The following is a 16,383-nucleotide window of genomic DNA, read 5'->3' as shown; positions in this document are numbered from 1 at the left end:
CTTCATTATAAAATTTGACTTGGAGTTTTTCAGGAGATGTAAAATAAGTTTGTGACTGTGTTGATCCATTTATCTTCAGGGGCTGTTTATTCTATGGTCCTCCTGGAACAGGTAAAACCTTGGTAGCTAGAGCTCTAGCTAATGAATGCAGTCAAGGAGAGAAAAAAGTGGCTTTCTTTATGAGGAAAGGAGCAGACTGTCTCAGTAAGTGGGTTGGTGAATCTGAACGTCAACTTCGACTTCTTTTTGATCAGGTTAGAAGAAAATACATATTTTTTGTATAATTTCTGTATGTTGTTTTTTTTGTGTTCTGGGCAGCCAAAAGTATTTGAAGTTGAAACTAAGTATCTCTAAGTTTCCATGGATTGAGCAGGATTTGTCCAAATTACCTACTGAGATGAAGAAATAGAGGAATGCTGAGAACAGCTTCTCTTGCTCTGAAAACAGAGGAAGAAGTCTCTCAACTTGTCCATTAATGAAGCAGACAAAATGGTTTGAGTAAAAACTGATAAAAATATTTAAATCAGCGAGTTTGCTTTTGGCTGGCGTGTTGAAGATACAAACTGTGTGGAGGAGGGTGCAGGATTGCATCTGCTGTGTGTTTATTTTAGTATCCTTATTTGGCTTGGGAAATGATGGACAGAAGAGAGCGTGCCATAAAGCAGTGACATGCAGTTGCTCAAACAAAAGCTCTTTTCAGACACAGATGTCTAAACAAACAGGTTGCGAGCAGAGAAGATACTGTTTTCTGTAACTGAGTGTAAGGTGTCTCCGTTTGTCTTGAATCGCCCCAACATGAGTAAAACTGATACACTGGTGCCATCTTGCTTATTCAAAGGAGAATGCGGTCTCATCTGCTTTATCAGCAACAGTACTGTAGTCGAAAATTCAGTTTTATTTTCAGTCTGTATACTTTGTAACAAAGATGTCTCAATAAATGTGTTAGTTTAGCATGTCAGTGCTTTGTAATAAAACCAAACTGTTTTCTGTGTTGATGGATAAATTACAAATTAACAGTGAGTTCAAATTTTTTTTTTTTTTTTGTGCTTACCAGGCATACTTGATGAGACCCTCTATAATCTTTTTTGATGAAATAGATGGTTTGGCTCCGGTTCGTTCCAGCAGACAAGATCAGATTCACAGGTAATATTTCTCGTATGAGTATCTTGGTGTATGCTACATTATCTTGGTGAACTCTTCAGTGTAATTTTACTCACTTCCCAAGAAAGGTTTTTACTTTTGGTTAAGCCCACTTACACTAGAAAGGACAGATTGTTGAGGTTTTTTGGTGTCAGAAGTCATCTTCTCAGTTGTTTGTACAGAGTGTAATTTGCTGGGAATCGGGTTGTAGTGGAGATTGCCCTTCAGCCACGTTATTAACTTCAGGATTTCCGCAGCCTTCCCTTTGGTTGCTGGTTTTGTACTGTAAACAAGATGGTCTGTCACCAGCCCCATAGAATAAACAGTTGAAAAAATTTTTATTCTAAATGATGAATTGTGGTGTTCTGTGAATGAACTGGACAGCCCTGCCCTTTTGATTCTGGATGATGTGCAAACTTACCTTGAGTTGCTGTTTTGTCATTTTTTAAAACTTTTTTTTGCAACAGTTTAGTGCTGGCTGAAATTTTTCCTGGCTGCCTTCAGTCTTGGTTTTGCTGCACTTTTTATGGCAGTGCACTCGTATCTTTCATTTTAGAGGTGGTGGCGTTTGTGTGTGCATCTCCCTCCGCTCAGCTGAGGAGAACAGGAGGGAGATTTTGGGGCCAGCAGACTCGGAGGTTGTGGGAACATGGGGCTTTGTCTAGGTGCACCTTTCTGCTGCCTGGCGCTGCAGTTGCTTTCAGCAGGACGATGCAGACACTCTTAATGGAAGAGAACTTTTCAGAGCTGCAGTAAATTGCTTCCTGAGCTCAAGTTCCCCCAGACTTTTAAAGGAGGAAGTTTGAGTTTGATGCAATCCTTACTGGAGTCATAATACGAAGTATAATACAAGATTATATTAAAAAGTGCCCTCATGCTTTGAGACTTGAAAGAGTTATGCAGCTGGTTTTTTAGACTTAAGCTTTTTTTTCTTTGAAATTATGAATGCTGCATTTGAAAACGTGAAAATTCTTGCAGTGTTCCCTATACATTCTTTTTTTGAAAATCCTCTTTTAGCTCTATAGTGTCTACTCTTCTTGCCCTCATGGATGGACTGGATAATAGAGGTGAAATAGTTGTAATTGGTGCTACAAACAGACTGGATTCCATAGATCCTGCACTCAGGAGACCTGGTCGCTTTGACAGGGAATTTCTTTTCAACTTGCCTGATCAAAAGGTAAAACTTACAATAGAGATTTATTAATAAGCATTTCCAGTGAATTAAACATTTCAATGCCTGACAACCAAGCTTGTGAAATAAAAATGTGTATTTTTACATGCAAGAATGTTTTAATTTTAGGAAGACATTTTTAGTAAAAACACACTGTGTACATAAAGTTGTGTTGAACTTCAAATCTTCAGAATATAGTTAAAACTAAACCAAGAGGTAAATTGTTCATAGTAAACTGAATTGCTTGACTGGAAACTGTGGTTTTGTATGGATATTTATAATGAGCCCTAACTATTGGGGTTTTGGAAGTTATGGCAAGAGAAAACGGCTTTATTGTCATGTAGACTGCTAAGCACATAAAAATTGTACATGCAAAGCCAGAGGTTGTTATACTGGCAACAGGAACATTTCAGTTTCTTGTTCTAGACTTCTATAAACTCGGCCCCAATATTTCATGAGTTTATACTTAAAATTAATTTTACTTTGCATGTTGATAGGTATATTTAGATTCTATAGAATTGTAAAATGGAATAGTTTTGGAATTCATGCGTGTATACTATGTTGCTCTGCAATAAATTTATTGGTGAGGCATTTGACAGTAGAAGCTGTTAATCGTAGGTGCAGCAATTAAACATTAAATTATAAAATTGTGATAATTCCTAATAGAACATGAGTTGTGATCAGTTCATGTATAATAATGTTGTTGATTAAACAGCGATTAGAATGTGTAACTGGTATACTGAAAAAATTACTGCTTACATATGAAATTAAAAAAGAAGGGAAGAACTTTGATCTTGAGCGACTGGAGTGCTAAGTTCTATTTTATGTGTCTCAGTGACATGTCAGAAACTGTTGAAATACAGGAATAAAAATATTTTTGTCTAAAATATTGTGACATGGATTTGGCTTGCAATTTTTGATCTCTTCTTCTTCTTTTTTTTTTCTTTTTCTTTTTTTTTTTAAATCAGGCACGAAAGCACATTTTACAGATTCATACCAGGGATTGGAACCCCAGGTTGTCAGATCCTTTCTTAGAAGAACTAGCTGAAAAATCTGTTGGTGAGTGTTAAGATGTTAGTACTTTTACTATAGATACTTTCTCTTCTGTGTAAAACTTGGAAGTATGTTAAATGTCTCAGGATACTTTAATTTTTACCTTCCTGAACTTCTGTGCTTTCAACAATGTTCTTTTTCTGTAATAACAAAATATGCTTCTGTCTTACTAAACCACAAACTGAGTAGCTAGTAGTCGTTTGAAAATACAGTCACATTTCCTTTCTGTAACATCACTGTCCTTATAGGATGCATACCCTCGAAGAGAAGCAAAATTAAGTGGGAGCTGGAATCTTTAGGTAGACTTCCCATTAAAAGAGTTTATTACAGAAGAGACAGCGACACTTGGGTTTTTCTCTGTCTACTTATGGAGGGGAGAAAAAAATCAGTACTTGGTTTTTCTGTGTGTGGTTTTTTGTTGGTGGTTTTTTTTTTTGTTTTTGTTTTTTTACTGACTGGCATGCTTTTCTCTGACAGAAATCCAGCAAACTAACAATCTTTTCTAAAGATGAACTTTTTTCCAGATTGCTAGCACAGAACAACCCCGAAGCGTAGCTATAGGCAGGGGGGGAAAAAGCACCACACCATGAGTACATTAAATATACCTTTGGAGCACCCAAAGACCTGCAGTACTGACTGGAGGATGGTTGTTCAAGATAAACCTGCTGCTTAAAAGCTAATCAGAAATAACCCCCAACATTTTGACAGTGAATTTAACAGAGGAATTAACCCTAAAACACGCACCACAATCTCTTCTCAACAATTTGTCATGCAAAGATACATCCTCTGTCAGTCATCTGCTTGGACAAGGGCTGAAGTTCTCAAAAAAAGGACAGTCTCAGTCTCAAGTGTCTGTGCATTGGAATCCATCATCAGAGAAATAAGAACATTAAATTGAGCATCGGTCCATTCAGTCGGCTACAGTACACCCGAATTACCCTCTTCATCCACAGGGACATCTATCCTCGAAGCAGCATCCCACCTCAACATCTTCTGGTGAGGAGAAACCATAACTATCCAGCAAACTCCAGTTTAAGCTTTTCTGGGTGTAAGACAGCATGTGCCAAACCCATTTCATGTCAATTCTGCTTGATTTGTGCAAAGATGTGGTGGTGCTGCTCAGTGGGAGAGAGGGGAATAGATGGGAGAAATCCCAGTTGTTTCTTCACCAGATTTTTGTATAGAGAACACAATTATGTATTTTAAAATTTCAGACTTTCAGACCATTGGGAAAGCCATTTGTAGGCTTGGCTGGAAGACGTTCTTTGTGCTCAGTAAAGCTTGTCAGTTCTGTGGAAAAGTCAGCTAACAAAAAGAAATTCCCTTTTCTGTTTTCTTTGGCTTTCCTACTGTCCAGCTCCTGTGCACTTGATAGTCTCCACTCTGTATCTTGGAGTTTAAATGTTTCCATACATCCAAGATTGAAACCTTTTGACTAGTACAAGGACTTTTTAAAACAGCTGAAGTGAGACTGGTTTATCTTCTTCATCTTGAGATTGCCTCATCATTTCTCTAAGCGAAACCTTCAGCAACTAATTATTTAAACAGACTTCCCACGTTCTTTGTGGCCGTGGCAAATCGGACTCATTGGCACGCGTGTCGCGTTGATCCGGTGTATGCTGGGCTGCTGTTCTCTTTCATGTGCGGGTTTGCTTTAAAAACCAACCTCGCCCCCGCTGAAACAACGCCCCTCTTCCCCAGGGAAGAGCTGCCTGGGCTCAGCAGCGTGGTTTATGCCTCTCTCCAGTTCAGCAAACTTGGCAACGCTTAACTACAGGCGTGTGATGGATCCTAAGGAAGCAAACTGCGGAAAGGCTACCAAAGTAAATGACTTTGGGGAAGCAGGTGTATGCGCAGCTCGGATCTTTTTCAGATCCGGGAGTGTAATTATAAAGAAATGAAAAGGGAAAAGGCCCAGGACTTGCAATAAGTAGGTTATTTCCTGAGGGTTGATTTTTCTCCTGGGTGTTACGGATTCCATACCCGTTAGGAGATTTCTGTATATCTGAGAATTAAAGAACCCACTTCACTGAATGGCCGTTGTGCGTGAGACACGGCGAGGCAGCTTGGGGAGAGCGTGGGATCGCTCAGAAGACCACACGTTGATGCCTTATTAGTACCTTCCGTAAACACAAGTAATTATTACGGTTTTTCCTCCTTACTGGAGATGGGCCCCAGTCAGCCTGAACGTTATAAATCTTTTCTTATCTCTTGTGCTTACTACGTTGTTCTGAATGATAACTTTCTGTAGGTAGAGAGACTGTTACCTATGAACTCAGTCTTGTAGGAAAGAAAACATATTAGCAACCAAAAAAAAGTGTGAATTCCTCCATCTGTCATCTTGCAGATTAATCTTTTTACGGTGTAATAAGGGTTATTTAAGTAATGCTAAATAGAATTGTAAAGAAGCAAACCATCACGCTCAAGATGCTCGTTAAAAACACTCTTATGCTGTCCTTATTGTTGCAGGACCATTTTGTGGCAAAATGGTTTATTGTTAGATTTTTCTTTCCCATCCCAATATAATGACGGTGGGGGAAGTTTTAGCATTAATATTCATGATTTTCACAATTTTTTAAAAAAGCATAGTAATTTTTCATTTCTGTCGTCATGCCGAGCGGTTTGCCAACTCCCCTTCCCTGCAGTCCCTTTTAGGAATTGTAGGGAGTTGCACTACATAAATTGGAAGAAGTGGTCAAGATCCATTCACCTAAACGTTTCGCCCAGTTCAGTAGCGGTTTGTTGTAGGTTTTTGGGCTGGATATTAGGGAGCAGAAATTTTAAAGAGGACAGAATTTCTGCACAGTAGAGGTGGAAGAGTGTGGCTTTACAATTTCAGTGATGAAGGTGCTTTCTTTGGAAACCTGCCTGGGAATCCACATGTGTGCTGTCCTGCCCTTTGGAAATGTTTTGCAGAGTGTGGTGGTGGTGGGTTACTTGACACGAATATGGGTTACTTGACACGAATATTTGTTTTCTGCTAAGGTGAGGTGTGCCAGTACAAACTGCCTGCTGAGTTGAACATCCTTTGTGAGATCCTTCGAAAGTGGAAGTAAATGCACCAAACCTTGGTTTTATATTATAGTGTCAATTAGGGCAAAAAGAAATTCAGGTTATTTACTGTTGGTATGATATATTTTGGTTTGCTTTGACAATACTTATGTTTTTGTTCCTTCAATCAGTGTGCATTTACTTCTTAGAAATAAAAAGCTCTTTAATGTTTCACAAGATACAGGATTTTTGTGATTTTCCTATCTCTGAAATGAATGTACAGTATGCACAAGAGAGTCCCTCAAAAAGAGACACCAATTATTAGTCTTCAAATGTAGTTGCTCCTGAGAAACGAAAAGTAGAAATGGAGACTAATTGTGTATCTGATCACCTGAGAATTTAATTTTAAAAATAGGCTACAGGCTATTATTTTCTAATTTTGCAATTCTTCGGTGATGTACAAGCGGTGATTAAAATGACTGTTAGAAAGTGATATTACAGCATTTATTAATAGAAAAATTGGAAAGTGTATAGCTCCTGAGCTGCTGGATCTTTTGTCACGAAAATACTAAACCAGTTTTTAAGGTGACAGGCATTTGGGGTGCTATATATCTCCAGCACATCTTTGATTTAAGCTTTGGTTTAGTGCCCCCTGAAATTTTTTGTTTAATCCAGTATGCTTGTTGGATGAGAAGTGGACCAATTTAAATGGGAACGTGATATTTGCTATTGAAAGGACAAAGCAGAATTTAGAGGAAAAGCCTTGGTTTTGATTTCTCTGATGCACTTGTAGCTACTGTGTAATGGGTTCACATGGTTGGTGGAGTGTGCCTGCATGGTTTTGATTTCATGAGGGGGGTTAGTTAAAAAAACCAAACCAACCAACTCCAAACCTTAGTGCTGAAAATAATTACTTGCCTATTGATTAAGATAGTGGATGTATTTGAACGTATTTAAAATTTCACACGTATTTATTTTCAAGGTAACTTGTGAATGTGAATAGCTACATATTTTTTAGATAGCAATCACAGTGTGTGCTCATCAAGTTTACACAATTATAGCTACTAACCTTTTTATAAAATTGGAAAGCTTAGTTCAAAAGTTGCAGAAGGAGTCCGATATTTATGGTGATCTTCCATCTGGTTTTGTATTTTTTTGTTTTTTAAAAACTATTTTCAAGTATATATGAGAAACTTGAGTGGAATTTGAACTCTCAGCTGATTTAATTCATCTTTATAGCTGAAAAGTTGTCATCTTTTATTATTATCCTCTGAATTTATGTATCTGAAAGATGGGGATGGATAATTGTCTTATCTTCCGTGTCAATTGCTTCCTTTTTTATTTTTCAACACTGTGTATGGAATCAGCTTTGTTCCTTGTTGGTGTATGGATATTGTAAAAATCCATGTGCCAGCAGCGCTGAAGGACCATCAGAGGGTGAAGAGAGAGCAGCGAGGCAGGCTTCAGCCTGGAGGCTTGGTGCTGCCGAAAGATCGACACAAAAATAGAGTAGAAAAAGTGCAAATGGTGTAAGACCTGGCAAGGAGGAGGAAGTCTGGTTTAAAAAAAAAACTGATTGAGAATATTTTAACTAAAGAATTGTTTAATTAGCTTCTGTAAACACTTTGTTGCAAACCCATGAACTTCTATGGGGCCATACCTCAGTGCAGCACGTTTTCGTGTGGTGACTATAATTCTCTAAAAGAGTTTTCCCCCTGGAATAATGTTTTACATGTTTTGAATGATGGAGCTATGGTGCTACAGAGTACAGTGGCGTATTAATGTATCTTGCTGAGAGATACGGAAAAAATTGAAACCTAATATCTAGCTCTGGGGAAAACCCCAAAACCATTAGTACTCCAAAAGACACAGAGGTATTCAATCTTGATTATCAGATGTGTGATTTTCAGTAATGATGATTAAGCAATTATAGGTAGCCACCTGTAGGTATTTATGAAGCTAGGCTAAATTAAAATTTGAGTGCTTTTTAATAGTTTTTCTACTCTTTTGGTTATATTAGTGAAATAATGAAACTCTAAAAAGGCTGAAACGTTTTTCGTGTAGTAAAAGTTCACATTTTTCTGAGAGTCCACAGTGTGCTTTTTTAACAAGAGATTTAATCTCTTCAGTATTCTACTCAGGTAACATTTTTCTTTATACTGCTCATTTTCTCAGTCTGTAAAGGTTTAAAGTCGGGGATGTTCGTTCAGTATAACAAAATTACTTTGCTATTAAAAAATATATTCACGTAGAGATATTAAAGTACAAAAGGAGGAGAGGGGCTGGCCTGTTAAAATGCACGCATACTTTAGACAATAGTAAGGAAAAAGAGCAATGACAGACCTGTAACCCTGGGCTGAAAATACATTCTGTATCGCACTATATAGTGGAAACATAGGTATTTTAACCTCAGTGTGGAGTTCATTTCTTACTATGTTTCAATATAGCTGTACATAATTTCTTGGTACACAACACTGTCACTGGGTTATGACCTAATACCTTTTGGCAGATGCTTTGTGGACCTTGACAATTAAGTATAACTGATTGTTTTTAGCTTTAGGCATGTTTGAAATCTATGTAGCACAGCAGTGCTATTTCATGGAAGATGTTTTTGTTGTTGTGTGCACTAGGGTACTGTGGAGCTGACATAAAAGCACTTTGCACTGAGGCTGCCTTGATTGCCCTGAGACGACGCTATCCCCAGATTTATATGAGCAGTCAGAAACTACAGCTTGATGTTTCTTCAGTAGTTCTCAGCGCACAGGATTTTTATCATGCAATGCAGAATATTGTGCCTGCTTCCCAACGTGCCGTGACATCGTCAGGACATGCATTATCTCCTGTGATCAGACCACTGTTGGAACGTACCTTCACTAACCTGCTGGAGGTTTTACACAGAGTGTTTCCTCATGCTGAATTTAGCCAGGGTGACAAAAGTGAAGGTATGTGGGTTGGGATTTTTTTGCAGATGCTGTTTGTTTGGAAAAATTTCAGCTGGCTTTCTTGTATTGCCAGCCTTAAACCCATTGTGTATTTGGTTCAGTGTTGTTAGTATATAAATACAATTCGCTTGAATGTTGCATAATTATTTTTGCTGATTCCAGGTTGCTGTGGAATTTAATAAACTGACCTATATAGACCAATATCCCATAGGTGTGAGTGCCACCTGAAGAAAGGAGAACCCTCAAGTAATTTGCAGTTTAAATACAAGAAATAATGGGGCATAATCAGATGGTGAAACAAGAGAAAACAGTGGGATAATGTTGCTCGGTGTGTTAGGACCTGGAATTGGTGCTCCTGTCCTTAGTGTCCATTAGCTGTCCCCAGTCCTTTGCGTGTTGGTGGTGCAGAAGCTGGCTGCAGAAGGGTGCTATGGGGAGCTCGCAGCTCAGCAGGCGAGGCCGTGGTTAGCCAGCGTGCCTGAGCCTGGATAATGGTCATCAGCAGGTTAAGGAGAAAGTCCTGAGGCTTCCCTCCCCTGGAACTGGCTGATGCATTCCTGATCCTCTGAGTTGGTTCTGCTGGCTTAGCAAGCGGAGAACTCTTTGCTGTGTTGTCAAGTTAGCTTTTTGCCAAATTAGGGAGTAAAAGCAACTCACGGAGGGGTCAGGTGTGAGCCAGAACCCTGCTGCAGTGGGAGCAGTGCGAGTGCATTGAGGAAGCAGGGAATAAGAAGGAATGCGACTGACTGTTTTGACTGGCCGTGAATCAAAAGGTTCTGGGTTTCTTTACCCAGCTGTTCTCCAAGACATACTTTAGTAGTTACTCTGGTCATTTCTTGGGAGTTAAATGTTGAACAAGATACCATGGTTTTGATACCTACTTATTCTGACATACTATTTTGTACTGTTTGTATCTGGGATCACCCTCACCCCCCAACTAAGTAAACAGTACTTGTGGTTGTGTGTGATGAACTTGAAAACAGCGCAGTCATAAAGCAAATCTGTGACGGCCGTGATTTTCTTTTTATTTCCCATTCCAGAGCGTGCTTTCAGGGTGCAGCCCAGGCAGCTCAAGCTGATCCTTGTGCTGGCTGCCGCCGTTCTCCAGCCCAGCTGTGCATTTTTGCTCTATCCCTTGCACTTACTTTAGTACATCAGGCCCTTTGTTAAAACATTTTAGCCAGCAAACTCATCCAAAAATGTTGTATTTTTGTCGGGTTAGTTTTCTGCTGACTGTGGGATAGCTGGAGGTTTTAACAAGCATCGGAGCTGGCACGAGATGGGGCCTGGGAGCATGTGATGGTGGGCAGGGGGATGAGAGCTGGCCTGCAGCTGCAATTAGATCCTGTTAGGCTCCCTCGATCGTACTAGGCTCTTGTAACCTAAGTTTAAGATGCTTAAGGCTCTCGGTACGCTGTTAACCTGTTGGTAAAGCCCAATTTGGAGATTGCCATTATTGTTGAAGAATTAAGTGTCCCTATCTTTGTTGTGAAGTTCTGTCTTAGAACATTTTCTATAGTTACATTCTCCACATTCCTATTAATTACTGCTCATTATTGCTAGCAAAGTGAGTATGGAAGCGTTCATTGAGTTAAATAGTAGATGATTCTGCTGTGGTGGCTACTTTTAAATGCTTGTAGATAATCGATTTTGAAGATACAAGAACTAAGATTTTGTTTGAAGTTTCCTCTGTAGCTTAGTTTCTCTTTTTACCCCCTGAAACCTAAGAAAATACTGCGTAATAAGCTTAATCTGTGTAAAAACCAGCAGAATCTGCTTTCACGTACAATGATTTTAAATGTAAATGTGGATTACACACTAGCACCAGTTTTTCTTGAATTCGGAGCCGAAGTATATGGCTGGTGCTTACTGGTGTGCTTAGAGTCTGCAAATCCAGTTTTCTGCATGTCTTTGCAGTTCACTAGTGGTTTCTGTCTCTCATAATTCAGTCAGTTCAGGCAAAAGATGTCACAGTGGCTTGATACTTGGGATTAAAAGATGGGCTGCCTTTTTCAATAATTCTATATTTTAGGAAGAGAAAGCTGTGTCCAGTGCACAAGCACAGGACTTGCCCTATGGTCTACATTTGGTATAGCAGAAATTCTGCCTGTTTAGGGACTGCGGTGAGCCAGGAGTTAGGAGGCCTGTGTCCAGTTGATTTGAAGGCCTCTGTCCTTGCCCAGAGCTAAATGTTCCAGCAGCTTCTGTCCTGCTTTTTCTTCCTGTGGACTAGTTGTTGGCCACTGGTTGGGGTCTGCAAGCCTTCTTCATCTTTGCCCCCTGAGGAACGAACAACTGTCAGGTGCGTGACTGCATTGTGCCTTGCCCCAGGGGATGTGGCACGTCCTCATCCCATACCAGCAGGGAATTATTCCTGCCCAGCCTACTTCGAGTCCAGTTTCTTGTATCACACAGCCATTTAAGGGAACCTTTCTTGTCTCTTAACAATTTTTCCTAGGACTGTATGTCTAGATGCACGGCCCTTGGATGACATCTCCATCCAACACTTAACGCTGCCTTGAAGTTGATTCCTTTGTTCCATGGTGGTGGTTTGATGAGTGCGGCAGGACCTGTGCCATGGCTCCGTGTAAACCAGACAAATCACGCAGTGGGACGTGTATTTGAGAATACCACTTAGATCTCTCTAATTCACGCTCTCATTTTGCAGCAGTGGCCAACCCAAGCTGCTGTCGGGCGGTTGCCCTGAGCAGCGGCATGCCACAGTGATGCGGGGCTGGGCTCGGAAGCGCTGCCTGTCCACTGCCGGCCATCTTGTTCTGCGGGAGACCTGGCCTCCGCGCTGCTCTTGCTGTACAGCTGAGCGGCTGGGACCGTTCTCATCCCATCACTACAGACTGGCTTCTCTTTGGGAGTGAGGAGGAGTGGCTTGCTTGGGTGACAGCAATGAAATTCTTTCCTGGGGCAACTAAAGATCTTGTAGCAGTTTGTTTCCCATTACCAAATCACAGCAGCCCACTCTTGATCTTGTTGCAGCGCTGGTAGCTAATTTAGCTGTGCCTGATTTTCAGTGGTCAATTGGTTGTTTTGGTTTCATGCCATATTGGTATTTTTTGCAGTTTTATCCCTGCAGCCTTTCTTTTAAATGTAATCAGTCTTTTAGCTTTTTGTTTCTGAAGGTCTGTGTAGAAAGTACTTCAGTGCGTTATGCTACTATATTAGCAAAGGAATTAGATTAAGGTATAGTACATGAATGAAGAATAAATTGAACTGATTTTGATAAAAAGTAATTTGATATTCTTTGACAGATTATCTGAGGGTGGACAACAATTCTTCATAAAGACACATTGTCTAGGTAGTTGTGCTGAGAACAATTTTGGAAGAAGTGTACCTGTGAAAATTTGGGCACTTAGAACAAATAAAGAAGTACGAAATTCTGTATAGTCTGCGGAATTACAGATTTTATAACTTTATCATTGAAGAATCTCTAACTGTGAAATAAAACCAGAAGAAGCATTTCATAACAAGTTAAATGTTTGTTGTATTTGTGCAGTTGTTCTGCTTGAAGGTTTAAAAAAAAATTGTAATTATGATTAGACTTCTACAATATTTAATTTGTGTTGGTTTTTTGTAGTAATAAGTACTTCTTATTCTGTGTTCTGAAGTTTAGATAGTTTTAACTCATTTTTTCCACATTTGAAAATGGGTTATAATTTACATGAAGAAAATTGTAATGTCTTTTCCTGTTTGTGTGTGTACTTAGAAGTGATAAGGTTCTAATTAATATATTTCTTGGAACAGATGTACCAAGTCTAATGTTAGATGATAGTGAAGATGAGAATGCTTCATCAATTTTTGAGACGAGCTGTCACTCAGGATCACCAAAGAAAAAGTCATCAGCTGCTATACGTAAACCCTACCTTCATTTTACAATGTGAGTGTTTTTCTAAATACATACGACCAGATAGGTAAAACCATGAAATTTTTACATCAGGAGAGGTATCAAAGGTGATCTTTTGCTTTGTGGTGGTTGTGGGGTTCTGTAACATAGAAGTGTATGGACCAGAGTTTTAGATATGAGAATAGTCTTAGGAGGGGCCACATCCTAGACACAGTAATCGGAAACATTTTGCAACAGACTGGTGTAGCTTAGAAGTAAGGATGTTAACAGCAATTCTTAGTTGTAACAAGCCATTTTGATTTGAAAGATTAAAAACTGCAAGAGAGGTATATAGGAATATTTTGGAGGGATTGTTTGCGTGTTCTTGGTCTGCAGTATTGTTGAGTTTCAGTGTGTGCAGCTGTTGAGGTGCATTATATAATGTACTCAGCATTTCTTACATCTTTTTGTCATTGTTTTTCATGGAAAGTTTTGGGAAAATGGGAATTTAGAAAGTGTGTGTGAAATTTCAGTAAGTCTTTCCTGTATGAATTGAACTGCCTACAGTAATTAGCAATGATAAACATTTCTTTGTTTTGTATTAAGAATAGCTTTAGACTACTTTATGTGGTGGGTTCTGCAAGGAGTTTGCTAAATAAAGAAAATGAGGTTAGGAAAACTGTTCAGTAGTAGTATTGTTTAGTAGAGCCATCTTGTGGAAAACTGCTAAAATTTTTGTGCGAAAGAGTGATGCCAGAACAACATTTATGGAAAATTAAGCTTAAAAATAAGGATTTAAGTTCAAATAGTTGGAGTTACATAGTCAAATATTTTAACACCAAATTTAAGCTTTTGTTGTGAGGGCAGGAGGGGGAACCCAAAACAAAAACAATGATATATATTTGTATGGATGTGTGTCTAAGTAAAATAATCTCAAAGAGTACGTTTATTTTTTAAAAGTATGTAAGCCTCCCTTAACCTGTCCTTCTGAGCATTTTTGATTGCTGTCTGTGCGTGTCAGCTCCAGCACCAGAACTGAAAAGCCAAAGGTCAGCAATGTTCAGAGCTGTTACAAAATATTTAACCCGAAGTAAAACCAGCCAGTCTTGTTTCACTGCCCAAGCTGGTTGATGTGCAGATAGAAATGCCTTAATGAGAGAAAATGCAAAATAATTTAAAAGCTTTCTTGCTTCATAACCAATTTTCTATAAATGGAAAAGACTTCTAATAGAAAAACCTAATGCTTCTCTCTTCATGTCTCACTTGTCCCCAGAACAGGGCAAAACCACCCAAAATGAACAAATAAACCCCCCAAAATCCTTGTGTAGACTCCTTAGGACTTCTTCTCAACAGCAAAAAACCCCAAGTTTACGTTTGCAATTTTTCATTTAAAGTCTTTCTTCTGTCTGGGAAGCTACTGAGTAAAGTGTATGAACATTCTAGAATAGAAGATGAAGAGTGATTTTATTCAATCCTACTTCAGGTCCTATTTCTTAAATAAACGAAGTATTGAAATGTTAGGTGATTCTTGGAAACCTTGGGTAGCACTTTAAGGGATGAAGGGATTGACCTGGAATTCCTGAGGCTACTAAGGAGATTCTTTGGTAGTTAGGAATGAATGAGACATGCTTAAGTAAATACCTTCACTGGAAGTCCATTAAGTCTTTTTATATGATCAAGGAATTGGTTTTAAATAAACTGATTATAATCAAAGTTTTCATGATTTTAATATGTGCACAGGTTTGCACAGGTGAGTCTGAGTTAAGTTATGAAATCAAAGAATAAAGAAAGCTTGAGTTACTGAGACTTGGAGTAGTGTTGAGGTGTACTACAGTTAGTTGAATCTTTCAAGGCTATTGTAGGAAACTATTACCCATTACTGAAGGTCTTTGGGATTCTAAGAAAATCTTGTTACAGATATCCATCCATTAATAACATCAGCATGGTAATTGTATTTTGTAACTGTTGTTTTGCTGCAGATCATCTTACCACCAGCCAGGCTCTCACAGACCAAGATTACTGCTATCTGGAGAGAGAGATTTGGGTCAGACTTCGCACCTTGCTCCAGCACTACTGCACGCTCTGGAAAAATTCTCTGTACACAGGCTAGATCTGCCAGCACTTTATTCAGTCAGTGCCAAAACGCCTGAAGAATCGTGTGCACAGGTGACATTTCAGAATCGCTTGTAATGAGTAAATGATGTAATTTTGGGACAGATCCGTTGCATCAAGATAAAAGCAGCTAACTGAAATGTAACTTAAAAGCCAGGTTTTCATAGGCTCCTTCTATTTTCATGTTTAAAAGGAAGGAATCTCTGGAGGGTGATCGAGAGATCTCTGCTGACTAGGGAGAGCAATTACATTTTTAACTTGCCCCCTCAGTCACACACCTAATGTCAAGTAAGCTTAATCTGGATATTCAGTTCCTGATTTCCATTTTATTAGTTTGTGTGTGAGCTGGTGTGCTGTGGTTCTAGGTTCACTCAGTTTTAATTGTTTTAGGTTTCAAAACAGTTTGTGGTGGATTTTGCATGGATTGCAAACAGGTGAATTTTCATCTTGACTGCTCAGTCTTAGCAAGGATTTAAAACATACATGACAAGTAGTTGTTTTGTAGTCTCCCACATAAAATAATAGAATGATACAGCTAACAGTTGCAAACACTTGTTTAGAAAGCCTTTGTCATTAGATAATTTTATTTTACCAGAACATTTTTATATAAAATACCACAAACGTGAGTCATTTCCTATGCCACAATAATTTTATTACTCCCAAGTGATAACAATTAGCTTAGATACCACTGTTTCTTTTAATTAGATCTTTCGTGAAGCTCGAAGAACAGTACCAAGTATTATTTACGTGCCTAATATTGGTGATTGGTGGGAAGCTGTCAGTGAAACTGTGAGAGCTACTTTTGTAACTTTGCTGCGAGATATACCATCTTTCTCCCGTATATTTCTACTGTCTACCTCTGAGTCCGTCTATAGTGAATTGCCTGAAGAGGTAAGTTGTTGTGGAAGGAGGTGTTGTTAGGGAGGCGTGTGCTCTGTATAATGTTTTGATCATGTAAAAATGTTCTGTTATGCACTGGTTTTCTAACTTAATTTAAAATACGTCAAACTGAAAATGCAATATTAATGAAATGTTTGCAGTTTTCTTTAATGAGGGATGTACATCCATATTACTGATTTTCATAATATCTGTGCTACTTTGGTGAGAAGACAAAATGGTTCATTTTGACAAATAAC

At 38.8% G+C, this 16,383-nt stretch overlaps 2 protein-coding genes across 5 annotated transcripts in view; one reads left to right on the top strand and one right to left on the bottom strand.

The window, feature by feature from the left end:
• Nucleotides 1–16,383, bottom strand: part of UBXN2A (UBX domain protein 2A) — a 342,165-nt gene that overhangs the window by 57,720 nt on the left and 268,062 nt on the right. The window lies entirely within an intron of this gene.
• Nucleotides 1–16,383, top strand: part of ATAD2B (ATPase family AAA domain containing 2B) — a 90,190-nt gene that overhangs the window by 29,912 nt on the left and 43,895 nt on the right. For all 4 annotated transcript variants that reach the window (XR_012763268.1, XR_012763269.1, XM_075414909.1 and 1 more), the window contains exons 12-19: nt 80–254; nt 1,055–1,143; nt 2,158–2,317; nt 3,280–3,370; nt 8,986–9,297; nt 13,057–13,189; nt 15,115–15,301; nt 15,953–16,138. Coding sequence is in view for 2 of the 4 variants with exons in the window: in XM_075414909.1 (XP_075271024.1) it covers nt 80–254; nt 1,055–1,143; nt 2,158–2,317; nt 3,280–3,370; nt 8,986–9,297; nt 13,057–13,189; nt 15,115–15,301; nt 15,953–16,138 (1,333 nt within the window). In the remaining 2 variants the exon portion in view is untranslated. The remainder of the gene's footprint in view (nt 1–79; nt 255–1,054; nt 1,144–2,157; nt 2,318–3,279; nt 3,371–8,985; nt 9,298–13,056; nt 13,190–15,114; nt 15,302–15,952; nt 16,139–16,383) is intronic.

The sequence above is a fragment of the Opisthocomus hoazin genome, chromosome 2 (assembly GCF_030867145.1).
Source record: "Opisthocomus hoazin isolate bOpiHoa1 chromosome 2, bOpiHoa1.hap1, whole genome shotgun sequence".
In the NCBI taxonomy this organism is placed as follows: domain Eukaryota; kingdom Metazoa; phylum Chordata; class Aves; order Opisthocomiformes; family Opisthocomidae; genus Opisthocomus; species Opisthocomus hoazin.
Note: the sequence above shows the minus strand (reverse complement) of the source record. Positions and strands in the feature narration are given on the sequence as shown.